Source organism: Phocoena phocoena, chromosome 17 (genome assembly GCF_963924675.1).
Source record: "Phocoena phocoena chromosome 17, mPhoPho1.1, whole genome shotgun sequence".
NCBI classification, from domain to species: Eukaryota; Metazoa; Chordata; class Mammalia; order Artiodactyla; family Phocoenidae; genus Phocoena; species Phocoena phocoena.
The window spans coordinates 15,078,532-15,092,911 of NC_089235.1; the positions used below are offsets into that span (position 1 = coordinate 15,078,532).

At 39.1% G+C, this 14,380-nt stretch overlaps 1 protein-coding gene across 1 annotated transcript in view; it reads right to left on the reverse strand.

Moving 5' to 3' along the window:
- Positions 1-14,380, reverse strand: part of SLCO5A1 (solute carrier organic anion transporter family member 5A1) — a 117,826-nt gene that overhangs the window by 59,275 nt on the left and 44,171 nt on the right. Inside the window, exons 2-3 of the mRNA XM_065895548.1 lie at positions 14,132-14,264; positions 9,062-9,279 (exon numbers count right to left, since the gene is read on the reverse strand). Of these exons, the coding sequence (XP_065751620.1) occupies positions 9,062-9,279; positions 14,132-14,264 (351 nt within the window). The remainder of the gene's footprint in view (positions 1-9,061; positions 9,280-14,131; positions 14,265-14,380) is intronic.

Below are 14,380 nucleotides of genomic sequence, written 5' to 3' on the forward strand. Positions count from 1 at the left end.
TGTGGGGTCTTCCCAGACCAGGGATTGAACCCATGTCCCCTGCACTGGCAGGCAGATTCTTAACCACTGCGCCACCAGGGAAGTCCCAGTCATCCATTTTTAAAAAATAAATTAGCAATTAATAAAATTAACTTTTCTGTTCATGTATGGTTCTATGGATTTGGGGAGGCGGTGGTTACTTTTAATTTTTTTTTTTTTTAATTCTTATTGGAGTATAGCATGTTTTTAATTTAAACTGAGAGTGGGATGAGGGGTAGTGTTTGGTTTATTATTATACAAAGCAGATGAATTATTATTACTATAAAGTTGTTGACTAGATTTTATTACCTGGAAACTTACCTTTATAGCCAGGTATAAATTATAAACATTAAGTACCAACCAAACATACTGACCCATATTAATACTTTTTATAATTTTCCTGACACAGATATTTTTGGAAATAATATCTCTTCTTGTGGGGAAAAAAAAAAGGATTTATCTGAAGTCTAGTGCCCATTCAGTTTATTTTCCTTATGTTTAAATTAGAATAAACACCTTTTTAAAAATAATTTTTTGAGGTGAAGTTCACATAACATAAATTTAACTATTTTAAAGTCAACAATTCAGTGATATTTAGTACATTCACAATGGTATGCAATCACCACCTCTGTCCAGTTTCAAAATATACTTTTTTATTATAAAAAAAATTAATCATTTATGTTCAGGGATGAGGTTGGAATTCACCTTTATTTTATTTTTTATATTTTTAAATACTTTCTAAATTTTCAACCATGAACATGCATTGCTTTTATATTCCACCCCCCCCCCAAAAAAAAACCTTCAAATTTAAAAGGATGCAGCAATATGTCATCCTCCTAGAGAAGTCTTCCCTGACTCAGGCCACTAACTTAGGAATTCCTTCTTCCTTTTTCTTCAACTTCCTCAGAAGGTATATACCTCCATTTTAAGACTTACATTTTATTATGCCTATTTTCCTTTCTAGCTCCCTTTGAGGCAAGGACTGTAACTTTTCATATATGTATCCTGAATTCTTCATCCTGTAGTAGTTGCTTAATAAAGATATTTGTGAAAGAGGAAAAGAAGCAAAGAAAGAGAAATTTTCTTAAGATAGACATTGCCAGCCATCTATCTCAATAATTAGAATGATACTTGGGAACCAGTCTAGTCCTTTCCTGAAAGTCTTAGGTAATGCCAATTTCTTAAATCAAAGTAAACTTTGAGGGAAATATCAACAGAACAAGCAAAGAAAGGTGGCTTAAGTGAACTAAGTCAAACCAGGCACAGAATTCCCATTGGGCAAAAATGGAAGCACCCGAGTGGGGGGTCATTGTTATGTAGAATGTGGAGATCTTTATAAAATAACATGATGCCAGAATGCAGGGCTGAACCTCAGCCTCAGCCTCAAGGGCTTGGGAAAGGCCCTCCAGAGGATGGGGAGAGGGAAAGCGGTGGAGAGAAAGGCAGTGGGAGCTCCAAATAACGATTATTGTGGAATCGGGCCAGGTAAGAGTGTACCTCTGGCTGTAATACAGAAGCTTCTTTTTTCCCACCAGCTTTATATTAATCACCTTTTCCCTGTATTTTATAATGTTTTGACATCTTAAAAAGCTTGCTGGCTGGAGAAAGACTGGACTACCAGTGCTTAGATATAGCAAGGGCTCAGCTGGGAGCACATCTTTTATACAGAAACCAACCAATCCTGAGTTTTTATGATCAGCCACCTTGTTATCTAACTCTCACACGCCAAGCCAGTATTTTCCCTGCCCTAAGCCACCCAGACAACTAGAACGCAGCCCTACAGCCCAGAGTCGGCTGGAATCACTCAGACTAGCCAGTGGTAAGCTGTTTACTCCGTCCCGCCTTGTCTTTCCCATGGAAACCCCAATAAGGGCTCTGGCCTTGGCTTTCCCCTCACTCCTGTCTTTTGTTTCCTGACCACAACCTGGTGCTTCCCCTGTGGCCCCATATGGCATGGTGTGCCCCTTTCTCTTGGGAAATGTGAGTAATAAATTCTTCTTTCAATGGCATTGACCTCTCCATACCATCACTCAGTCACCTCCATAAATTAAAATCCTGGAATCACTTTATTTAACGTCTCTCCACGAAGTTTCCTTTACCTCCAATCTTTTAGTTTTTATTATTTATATACTTTTAAGCCTTCAGATGCATCAAAAAGCTGGTGGAAACATACCATCACCATGCAGTGAAAACCTCAATAACCTCCTTTATGGCCTGTAAATCTTGCACCCTCCTGTATATTTCATGGACATGTAGCAGATACAACTTTACCATGCCTATTACAAAGGAGCATCAAACTATTTTTAGTCATGTCTTCCTGTAAAAGCAAAACCAAAGTTGCTCTTCATATGTAACATGGACAACACAGGACCCCAAGTGCCCCCATTTCCTGCCCATTTTCTTTGGAACTAATGATGTCCCTGGGTTCCCCCATCACAAGTCCCCATTAAAGTATTCCAGTTTCTTCCCCCACCCCACAGCATACTGACAAATGGCATTCCCTGTTTGCCAATAAAAGAGCAGAAGGAACTGGATGACCCTGGCACACCACAGTCACCTCTGGGTGAGCACACAGAGTTCCTGAACCACTTACCTGCCGACAGTGGACAGAAACGGCGGCCACTGGGGCCCAGAATACATTATTAGTGGTTACTGGCCACAGTACAATCCTGCTTGTTTAAATCTAATGAGTATTTATATATATTTCTAAGTAGATACTACTCTGATGAGTAGTAGTCCCACAGTTAATTTGCACTGAGTATTTGAAAAGTGTTTTCTTTTTTAGCAATTCTTTGCCATGCCTGTTACCATCTACATTTTGCCTCTTAAGCTGAAGGTACAACAAAATAAATGTAAAAGAGAAATGAAACAAAGAAATAGATATAGAGAAGATGAGATGAATGGATAAAGAAGATGTGGCATAGTTTTCAATGGAGCATTACTCAGCCATAAAAAAGAATGAGATTCTGCCATTTGCAACAACATGGATGGACCTAGAGGGTATTATTCTTAGTAAAATAAGTCAGACGGAGAAAAGCAAATACTCTGTAATCACTTATATGTGGAATCTAAAGAGTAAAACAAAAAAATGCACATAGCAAAACAGAAACAGACTCGCAGATACAGAGAACAAACCACTGGTCACCAGTGGGAATAGGAAAGGGAGCAGGGGCAAAATAGGTATATGGGATTAAGCGATACAAACTACTGTGTATATAATAAATAAGCAACAAGGATATATTATGCAGCACAGGGAAATATAGCTATTATTTTGTAAAACTTTAAATGGAGTATAATCTATAAAGATATTGAATCACCATATTGCACACAGAAAACTAATGTAATATTGTAAATCAACTATATCAATACTTCAATTAAAGAAAGAAAAAGAAATTCATATTTCCTTGAAAAGAAAGAAATAGAGAAGATGTAAATAGAGCAGAACACCAAAGCCAGAGAAAAGAATTAAATATTTCTATGAGATTCTTCCTGGGCTTCAAATTTGACCCTCAGTTTCCTGGCCACCAAAGCAGAAAGTTGTATAATCATCACTAGCAGAAACATTCTAATTTCCTTGTGGAAAACAATGCTTTTCTTAACTACGTTCTAGAGCAGTGATTCTCACAGCGCTGTCCTTGGACCACCAGCATCAGTCTCACCTGGGAACTTGTTAAAATGCATGTTCTCAGGCCACACCTCAGGCTTCCTGAATCAGACACTCTGGGCTGGGGTCCAGCACTCTGGGTTTTCAGAAGCCCCCGTGGCGCTTCCTAGGTAGGCTAAGTGTGAGCACTCTGTTCTCAAGAAATAGGGTTTTACATAAAGGACACTGAGCAATGCTCTTATGGCAAATATGGGGAATTCAAGCAACAGCTCTCAATATAGGCTGCAAACCTAAAGCCAAAGCGTAACTCAACAAAAGAGCAAAGGCAAAACACAAGAGGCTAAGATGGCACGTCCCAGGCACGTGGCTTTTGGTGATCTCTCTTTGCTGAGTCAACTATTGCCTCTAACATAGTCCATGCTTTACTGGCTTTTAAAACACCTAGCAAAGAGCCACATGCAATGGTTCTTTGTTCTTAGGCAACTCAAATTCAGAATTTATTCCCCCTGCCCCTCTATTCCTCTCTCCATCATCTGAGGTTGAAACCCTGAAACCGACTCTGGTACCTCCCTCCCCATCATTCCCATAGCAGTTGCCACATTCTATAAACACAACCTCTTCCTTCCCGCCTCACCATTCAATAATTCATTCTTCAAATATTTACTGAGTATCTACTAGATGGTGGGAATTTATCAGGGAACATGACAGACAAAAAATCCTTGCCTTCACGGAGCTTACTTTCTCATTACTGAGACTATAAATAAGGTAAGTAAAATACATAGTATACTACATAGTGATGAGTGCTAAGGAGAAAAATAAAGGAGAGAAAGAGATAAGCTTTGGAGAGGAAGGTAGAAATTTTTAAATATGGTGGCCAAGCAAGGCCTCATTGAAAAGGGACCATTTGAGAAATACCCTGAAGGAAGCGAGAGGATGTGGGAGAGAGCGTTCACCACACGGGAATGGCAAGTGCAAAGGCCCTGAGGTGAGAGTGTGCTGGCAGACTTGAGGACCAGTGATGAGCCCAATGTGGTTGAAGTAGAATGAACGAATGGGATTGCAAGAAGGATACGGGGGCAGGCAGGTAGCCAGGGGTTAGACTGGGAGACCACAGAAGCTTTAAGCAGAGGAGTGGCATTTCAACAGGATCCTTCTGGCTGGAGAGTTGAAAGCAACTGAAAGGGGACAAGGAGGGAATTCCCTGGCGGTCCAGTGGTTAGGGCTCTGCATTTCCACTGCAGGGGGCATGGGTTAGATCCTGGTCAGGGAACTAAGATCCCATCCTGGCGTGGCCAAAAAAAAACCAATTTAGCACGCTACTGTCCTTTCCATCTGTACTAAGCAAAACCATCATCACCTCTCTCGGGCTCTGTCGGTAGCTTTCTAGCTGGGTGCCCTCCTTCCATTCCACTCCCTCCCCTCCCTAACCTACCTAACAGAGTGCTTGCCAAAGGCTGCTCAAACCTCCCCACTGCCCATCTGGGCCAAACTCAGTTAAGGTTGGAACTCTCTATGCACAATATGGTCCCACCTTACCCTCCCAACCTTACGTCCCAGGCTTCCACCATGCACATCCAACACACCAACCACAATACACTCGCTCAGCATTTTCAAATACATCACCCCAGTCTGACCTTCTTGCTTTTGCTCTCTCTGACTGGAATACCCACACCATCCCACCTCCACCTACTGACATTCTCCCAGTCTTCCAAGGTCCATCACAAATCCCACCTCCTCCGTGAAACCTTTCCTGATCCCTCAACTAGATGTTCCCTCGCCTGCCTCTGACTCTCACACCATCTTCCTTTTTGGCCATTAGCATATTTCCATCTGTACTTGTCCTGTCTCCCTCAATGGACTATAAGCTCTCTGAGGGCAAACCATGGCTCACTCATCTTCCGATCTGCCACAGCTTGGAGTACAGCAGCTTCTACAGAGTGAATAGTCATTGAATTAAATGATGACATCACCCTCTAGTGATCAATACTCTATAACTTCCAATAGCCTCTTTAAATCAGTGCATCACCTCAGAGTAGCTATTTTACTTAGGATGATAAATATATTCTACTTGAACACAAACAAAAGTCTAGCAGAGAAAGTCTGTTGTACTTTATGTTAATTAATAATGCCAAGAAATGAAGGTTAAAAGTGGACACAAAAATAAACATCTTCTTACGATTAACTGCTACCAAAAGCTTTCTATTTAGGAAAATGTCCAGGTAAAGTCAGAAGACTTTTAAAATGCTGGACCTCAAACCTCAGGAAAATTGATCCCCTTAAATATTTTAGCTGTTTATTTTTATGGGTAAGATGTTGAAGCAATCGATGCTATTCTCTTTATGGGATGGTGATGCAGACACACTAAAAATTCTACTTTCTCCTTTGTGGTGTTTTAAAAGTCTTATTCCTGCATAATTTGTAATAAGAATCTAGAAACACTGAGTCAGATTTTCCCAAGGTCTGTCATTAAAATGTGGAGGCAGAGGGTAGAAAGTGTAGTGTATTTCCTTCTTGCGATCTCTGCAATAAAACTTCTCAAGGAGCACCATTCTGTATGGCCTAAATCATTTTTGTTTTTAGGAACTAAAAAAATACTAACTTGGCCACCTTTCCACCTTCTCTTTGAAGAAGCTAATATTGATGTACAGATTTCAAATATAAAATAAAGACTTAAAAGGAGCCTTACTCCAAAAAAACAGGACAGGGAGAAAGAAGATCTGCAAATCAAACTCAGATTTAACTCAAAATGAAATCTTAGCAACCACTCTTTCATTCAAGACCTAAAGAATGAATCTCAGCTTTGGAATACAAATTGTGTCAGTGATGGAATGATTCTCAGAGATTTAACTGATCTTTTTGAAAATCAGATTAAATATTAGACTGGTGAAGGTATTAGAAACCAAAATGTGCAAGATATATATGAATTAATTTTAAATATTGTATTTGAACATTATTCCAATGTCATCAATATCACTGGAATAATTTTTAGCAAAACATTTTCACTTTATATTCCCATTTGAACAGGATTCCTTTCTAACAAAAGAAAGTGTCTCTGGAAGTTCCAGGTCTACATACAATTAGAGAATCCAGTGCAAGAAGAAGTAATAAAATAAACCAGCTCTGCGTCCTAATCAGGAAGGTTCACTGCCGCAGTAAGATCCGTCATCATAGTTAAGGCATAGAGTGAAAAAGCTGAGAATTTATCAGAAATACTGACAAGAAAACCAGAATGAAAATGGATTTTATAAACCAACTACCCATCACTGTCAAAAGACTCCTCTTATTCTTTCCTCTAAAAGAAAATATCCTGAACCATCAAACTGAACATAGAAAAGATGAAGAACAAACCTTAGCAGTACAAGAAGACATCCAGTAAAACAGTACATAGGCTCAATTCTGAAAAATAATTTTCAAATCCCATGATGGCTTTTACCACTTTTGAACCTGCCTGCCTAAGTGAGCCTTCCCCCAAAAGCAGGAGTTGAGTTAAGAATTCAAGGCCAAACAGTTTATTTGGGAGATTCAGGAAACACTGGATGGGAGTGTGGATGTGATGCACAGGAAGAAAGGGTGGCTTACAAAGGATGTAGAAACATAACTCAGGATTGTCTCACCCATGAGGGGATGGAGCTGGGATGCTGATCAACCACTGGTTAAGATGGCTTTAGGGGTGGGAGGCCAGGGTGTTAATTCTTTGGCACTTGAAGTGTGCAGGAGTCAAGCACTTTCCCAGACTACAGAGAAGACCTTCAGGCGAAAGAAGACCCACAGGCCTTCAGGAGGTCCTCCACCTTGACAACGGGAAGGTCCCACAGTACAGATGGGGCACTGAAATCATCGTCTACACTGGCTCCTCCAAGGACTTCATTCCCATCAATGGTTGTGTCCGCTGTTGGTATTTCATATCAGTCTTCGCTCTCCCTTTTCTCTACTATCCAACAGAGCATATATTCCACATTCGAGCCATCTACCTCTAAGCTATAAAATATACCATTTTAGCTTAGCCTTTATTTCCCCCCTTGAGTCTACTTTATATTCTCTGTAAAGTAAAACTCTTAGTCTGTTCGTATGTTGTGAATTTTTTAACTTCAACTTTGCTCTCAACTGGGTTGTTTAAAAAAAAACAAGTCACTCCCTTGGTAGTATTATGGTCCATCATGCATCCACGAAAAATGATGGACTGGTCCACAGGGTAAGAGCTACCATCCAGAGAATCTTTTATACCATCCAGAGAATCTTTTATGTTATGAGAGCAGAAGAGGTTATTTTGGCAGTTCCAAAAGCACACATTGTCCCAAAATAATGAGGAGGGAGCGGGAAAGGCAAATCTAAAACTTAACTGGGAAGAAGCATTTCCAATGAAATGTCACTTCACTGCTTTGAACAAATGTAGTCTTTAAAAATAGTCCAATCTAACCATTCTTAGGCTGCAGGGACAGTTCCATAATATATTAGTAACTTCCTTCTAGGCCTGAAAGGTTCCTCTTCGACTTTACTGTGTACATAGTCAAAGTGAGATGATAATATGCCTAGGTAAATTTACCCTAAAACAACCTTAACTGATGTAAGCACTTGATAAATATTATGCTTCATAAGTTAGAAAAATCAATTCAGAGAATTCAAGAAATAGGCAGGAACTAATGGGAATGTAGTGTTATAGGTTTCTTGGAATAAAGGGATTTATTGTCATTCAACAGAGGTATTGAATATGGAACAAAAATGGCTTAGTTAAGATTAAGTTGTTTAGATTTGAGATTGCCTAATCTGGCTCTAATAAAGTCATTATTTTTAAGAGAGATAAGAATGAAAAAACAGACCAGTACACATCACTGAAACCCTCTGGACGTTTTTATGCTGGGTTTGGAGACCCATCCCCTGGTTGCCCTTCTCCGTGGCCACTTTCAAGTTTTGACAGAGCCACTGTTGAACAAGATCCTTTCCTAGGGGTAAGTTTTATATTTATGTAAGGATCAGGACACACTATCAAACCCACGGTTCCCTGAGACAAACCATCCATTGTATAATGCAATAATTATTTAAAAAATCAGACATCTCTAATTACAGTATGAAGTCTTCACCTTTAGATTCTAAATCAGTGCTTCTGCAAGCTATCTGTGACGAAGGACTATTTTTTAATTATTATTTCTAGTCTATTGTTACTGATACTTTTGCAAGATACATTAAAGATGAATTATTAGAAAATGAAAATTTTAAAACATACAAAATTTAAGCCCAATTTATTATTGTTATTAGATTCGACAGACACATAATTACTCTGTCAAAAATTTTTTTTAAGCTTCTCAGCATTTACTCTCAATTTCAGCCCATATTCTGTCACAGACCAGTAACTGCTGGTGGGCAGCAGAGGCCGGGGACCAGACTTTGAGTAGCACTGATCTGAAGTGCCATGCACATACTTATTCAAAAGATATACCTTACCTCTGGCATCCTTTCCAAATCCTATAGAAGAAACTTTTTTGTCCACTTCATCACAATTGTTTGTTTTCTCCTTCATAACGTCATCGTCACCAGCAACATCAGCAGAGTATTTTTTCTTTCTCTTTTTCTTGTGTCGAGGAGGAAGCTTTTTTGGAAAAGTAAACATTGGGAATATCACAAGAAACATTGCAATGGCACAAAGGAGGAATCCACTCCACCTAAAAAATTGGGAAATGTGAATAGCATTTATGGCTTTGGTATTATGAGTGCGAACAAATTAGCAAAGTAGAAGTTTGTGGTGATAAATTTCTCCAGAGAAAACTTTTTACCTTCATCAGGTGTACAGCAGTAAGAAGTTAGACAACTTAAGAAAATATAGTACGGAATCCTCCCTTTCTGCGGTATAAATGAGAAATCTACGCAGTAATTATACTAGTATTATAATGACTATTACAATCAGTAGCCTGACTAGAATTTCATTCAATTCAAGTATTTTTGAGCACATATATGTTAGTTCTGCTAATTAACATTGTTAGTCCTACTACAGTGTGCATCTTATAATAAATCAATAGCCCATAATTTTAAGAGAAGAATAATATAGAGTCTATAGCATGCTTTCTGGACCAATATGGACACTTTTTTCTTAGAAGAAAACCATTAATATCTGGTATGAAATGTATTTCAAATTGCTGATGGCATTCAAATATTTTTCTGCAAGCACTTAAGAATGTATCAACCCTCCTTAGCTGGCCTTCCCAAACTTAACCAAGTATGAGCAGAGCTGAAGACATTTACACTCAATCTTTGCCTTCAAGAATTTACAATCTGCCTGTAAGCGAGCTAAAGATATAAGAAATGATTCCAAGCAATTCCAAGAAATGCAAGAATGTACACAATTGTTAGATCATGTGGTATAGAAGATGAATGTTATAAAAATTCAGAAGGGAAATCAATGTGTCAGACACAAAATTACTCTATCAAAATTTTTTTTTAAGTTTCTCAACATTTACTCTCAATTTCAGCCCATATTCTGTCACAGACCAGTAACTGCTGGTGGGCAGCAGTGGCCGGGGACCAGACTTTGAGCAGCACTGATCTGGAACTTGAGAAGTGGAACTTGAGCTGTGTAGAATCGAGATTCTGTCTTTAGACTCATCTGAGGTTGCCATGCCGAGGGAACTAGGAAGTAAATACAGAGTAGATCTCTCATTCTAGTCCTGTATTAGAACATGTGTTAAGGCCTTGGGCTTTCTTGCCTGCATAATTCCCCAAGGGCAATTTTTCAGTCCCCTTTCAACCTTTTCTTAGCAAATAGAGGTCCCTGGTCCTGCCTAACAGGGTCACTAACTTTGCAACTAGGATTCCTCAACTCCAAACTCTGTCCTCAAAGTTTCCAAGTTCATAAACGCTCAGATTCTGGCCTCTGTTATCAATACTTTCCCATCCATTGTGATCAGAACACAAACAGCATTCTAAGAATTCATGTTGAATATAACGCAGTAAGAACACAGACCATCCAGTGTGCTATTTTCAAAGATACTTAACGTTATATCCAATTAAGATATTAAAGCAATCAGAAAAAGGTTTTATTTTTAGAAGACTGCTCAGGGCAGACTTCCAGCCATTTCAAGGATTCAGTATTTAATCACGAACCCAGTGCCTAACACAGGTTAGGTACTCAAAACATTTCCTAAATAAATAAATTGAATGAGATAGGTGTTTTAAAAACAGAGCCATCTGTCGGCAGGGACATAGCTATGATAATATCTGGCCCTTTTTGTACTTGACTGCATACAAGGACTTTACTAACCCAGCCCTGCCATTATCTTTCTTGAATTTCTTTCTGCAACCTCTGCATTCAAGTCCCCTGAACCCCTTAGTTTCCTGGACCTCTCATGCTCTCTCCAGAGGAGGGCAGGCAGCAGACTATAAGGGACAATTCTTGAGTTGTGGCTTCAGACTGACCTGGGTTTTTATCCTGTCTTTCCCACTTACTAGCTCTAAGATCCTGGGGAAATTAGTTTGCTTTTCTGAACAGACTTTCTCATCTGAAAGGGAAGTAATAATAACTTTTTTGGGGTGGGGTCATCAAAATTAATAAGACAATGTATAAGACCTAATAAAATGCCTGCCCCCAAAGCAACAATAAATTCATGGTAGCTAGTTTTGTTTTTTACGTAGATCTGCACTCAGGGCTCCCACCTCCACCCAGAGCCACTGACTTAAAATTATATGCAAACATTAAAGATACACTCAGAGTACCCCAAAGGGAGAAAATAACAGAAGAAGGGAAAGAATTATAGTGAATAGACAAAAAGATTAAAAAAATGTTTAGGGACATTTCTAAGCAGAGCAAATCGGTCTCCAGTAACATCGAAGTTAACACATGATATAATGGTGGTGCTAAAGAGGATGCTGAGAAAGGCTAAGTAAGGCAAGGAAGTGTGCATTACATGTTGGAAAAAGATGCATCAGGAAGAGCTAAAATTGAAAAGCCAGGGCTCCTGGCTCCCTTTCATGAACCATTACTCAGAGACTATTCATGAAGGGAGGACAGTTAAGTACATTGACTAAAACCTCCACCCTGGACTCAATTTCCTGACCAGCTCCCACTGACTCTGAGACTTTGGGCAAGGTGTTCAAGTCGCTGACCATCAATATGCTTATCTGCGAAATGGGCACACTCTTAGTGACTACATGTGGTTGTTATAAGGCTCCAATGAAAATGTTGGTAAAGCTCTTAGAATAATGCTTGATACATGGCACCCAATCAATATTAGCATTATTCACTCATTCCTGCCTTCGCTCTTCCAGCATATATTTCCCAAAAAACCTATCATTGCCACTAGGCACCATAGAATCTAACATTGTATCAAATAACTGTCTTTGTTCAAGGTAGAAGTCTGTTACAAACAGAGCTACTCAATAAAATTCATTTTCAAAGAGACTCCCTAGTATACACTTCTATACTGACAACTTTTATCATTTGTAGAATACTGAGCCATTAAAAGGAATAAAACTACTTGAACATTGATTAAATTCAAAGGACTGAATAATAGGTAACACACATTATGTAGGAAGGACTGCTTAGAGCTCCACATACATAGACTCATTTATTCCTCACAACAACCCTATCAAGTAGGTACTGCAACTATTTCCATTTTATGGATTTAAAAAAGCCCCCGAGGCCCAGGGAAGTTAAGTAACTTCCCCAAGGTCACACAGTTACTAGGTGGCAGACTGGGATTTAAAACCAGGGGAGTGTGGCATCAGGGTCTGCACTCAATTGTTCTACTTTACTACCAACTGGGTTGATGTCTACTAGAAAACTTTTAGAAAACAGCATAAAGCACTTGTAATCTTAAAGCTCCTGCTTCCTTGCCTTCTCCTTGCCCCTGAGCTGTCCTCCTTGCCTTCTCCTTCCAGACGTTCCCTTATTGCCATGCTCTTCTCATGGAAATCTATACAGAACACAGATTGTACATGGGATGTTCATAGATATATTTTAATAATCTAGTTTTCTGAGAACTTTTTAAAAAATCTTTACTCTGAATTATTTCAGAACTGCAAAGCAAACAGTAGAGGCCAAAAATTTCACTATTGATCAAGAACTTAAAATTCCTGTGTCATTCCCCTACTGCTGACAAGGGAACGCTCCCTTTTGCATGATTTGAAAATTCTACCAGGCTAGGCTCATCTAGGTCTTAGCACTTCCACCTTCAAAGAGTATTTACTTATAAAAATAACAAGTGTTCTATCATTTAATTAATATTTATTAACTGCTTAGAAAATAGTGTTAAACATTATTCTCACACAGCTCACGTTATGAGGTTATTAAATTATAATGAAACACAGAGAGAACACAAGTAGTCTAAGAAACTCTTTAGAAAGTAATTACTTGACACTAGTTTCTAATTAATGAAATTCTCTGTTCTAAAATGAAAATTTCTTATCAACGTATGCCTATTACCAATCCATGTTTAATGAATTGGAGATGCCGATACTTTGAGCGAGTGTTTGCAATCAAATTCCTTATGTTCAAAATGAGAATTGGGAAGAATTCAAATGCAGCCCTTGGAGACAGGGATAAGTAACCTATCATCCAAAGTTGCAGTTCTCATTCTAAATCCTAAACTTACTTATTTAGCAAGACAATTAAAGGCTAGCAAGTAAGAGAGTGGCTACGTCTCCAGCACACCCAGGGGAAGGAACTATTATCGAGTGAAAAGATTCACTAAGAGTGGGACAGTGGAAACGCAGGGCTAGAGTCCTGGGCAGTGGAGAAGGACAAAGCAGAAACACAAATATAATAAGGAAGTGGCAGAAAATATTTTTTTAAAGGCACAGAAAAGAAAATGAAAGCTACGATTAAAGTACACAGGAAAGTTCCGACGTAGCTGCATTCCCTTTTTCCTTCACTCTGCTATGAAGAAACCAGCCATCCCAAACCTAAAGAATATGGATTAAACTGATGTTCCCAACTCCTCTGTGTTAGTTTCCTATTGCTGTGATAACAAATCACCACAGGCGGCATGGCTTAAGACAACACAAATGTATCATCTTAGAGTTCTGGAGGTCAGAAGTAAAAAATGGGTTGGCAGGACTGCATTCCTTCTGGAGGCTCTGGGGGCAAAGCTTCTGCAATCCACCTGCATTCCTTAGCTCATGGTCTCTTCCTCCATCTTTGAGGCATATCACTCCAACCTCTGCTCCAATCATCAAATCTCCCTCTCTTACTCTGACCCTCCTGCCTCTCTCTTTCCCTTATAAGGACCCTTGTAATTACACTGGACCCACTCGGATCATCCAGGATAATCTCCCCATCCCAAGAGCCTACACTTATTCACATCAGCAAAATCCCCTCTGCCATGTGAAGGTAACACATTCATAGGTTCTGGGAATTAGGACAAGGATATCTTTGGGGATTATTATCCTGCCTGCCAACCCCTCCTAGGTGACGTTTAGCTATTTTTCATCTTCCCATTGGGGAAATTCTTATTTTAACTACAAGGGGACTATTACTCTATAACAATACCAAGTGAAAGGAAAGATTTAATAAACGATTCTTACCAGTTTCCAATGAAACGAGGGTCATCCTGATTAAGGTGAATGGGACTTCTGGGATCAACGTAAAAACCAATAAGAAGTCCACCTAATAAATATCCCACTGCAGGACCAAGTGCTCCCATGACATACATGATGGCTGAGAAGACAGAAGGGGAAATGTGAAATATAACATTGTGTCATTTGTTTCAGTAGTTGTCTAATTTCAGTCACACCATGCATATGTCACAGTTAAATCCAGTTAACAACTTCCAA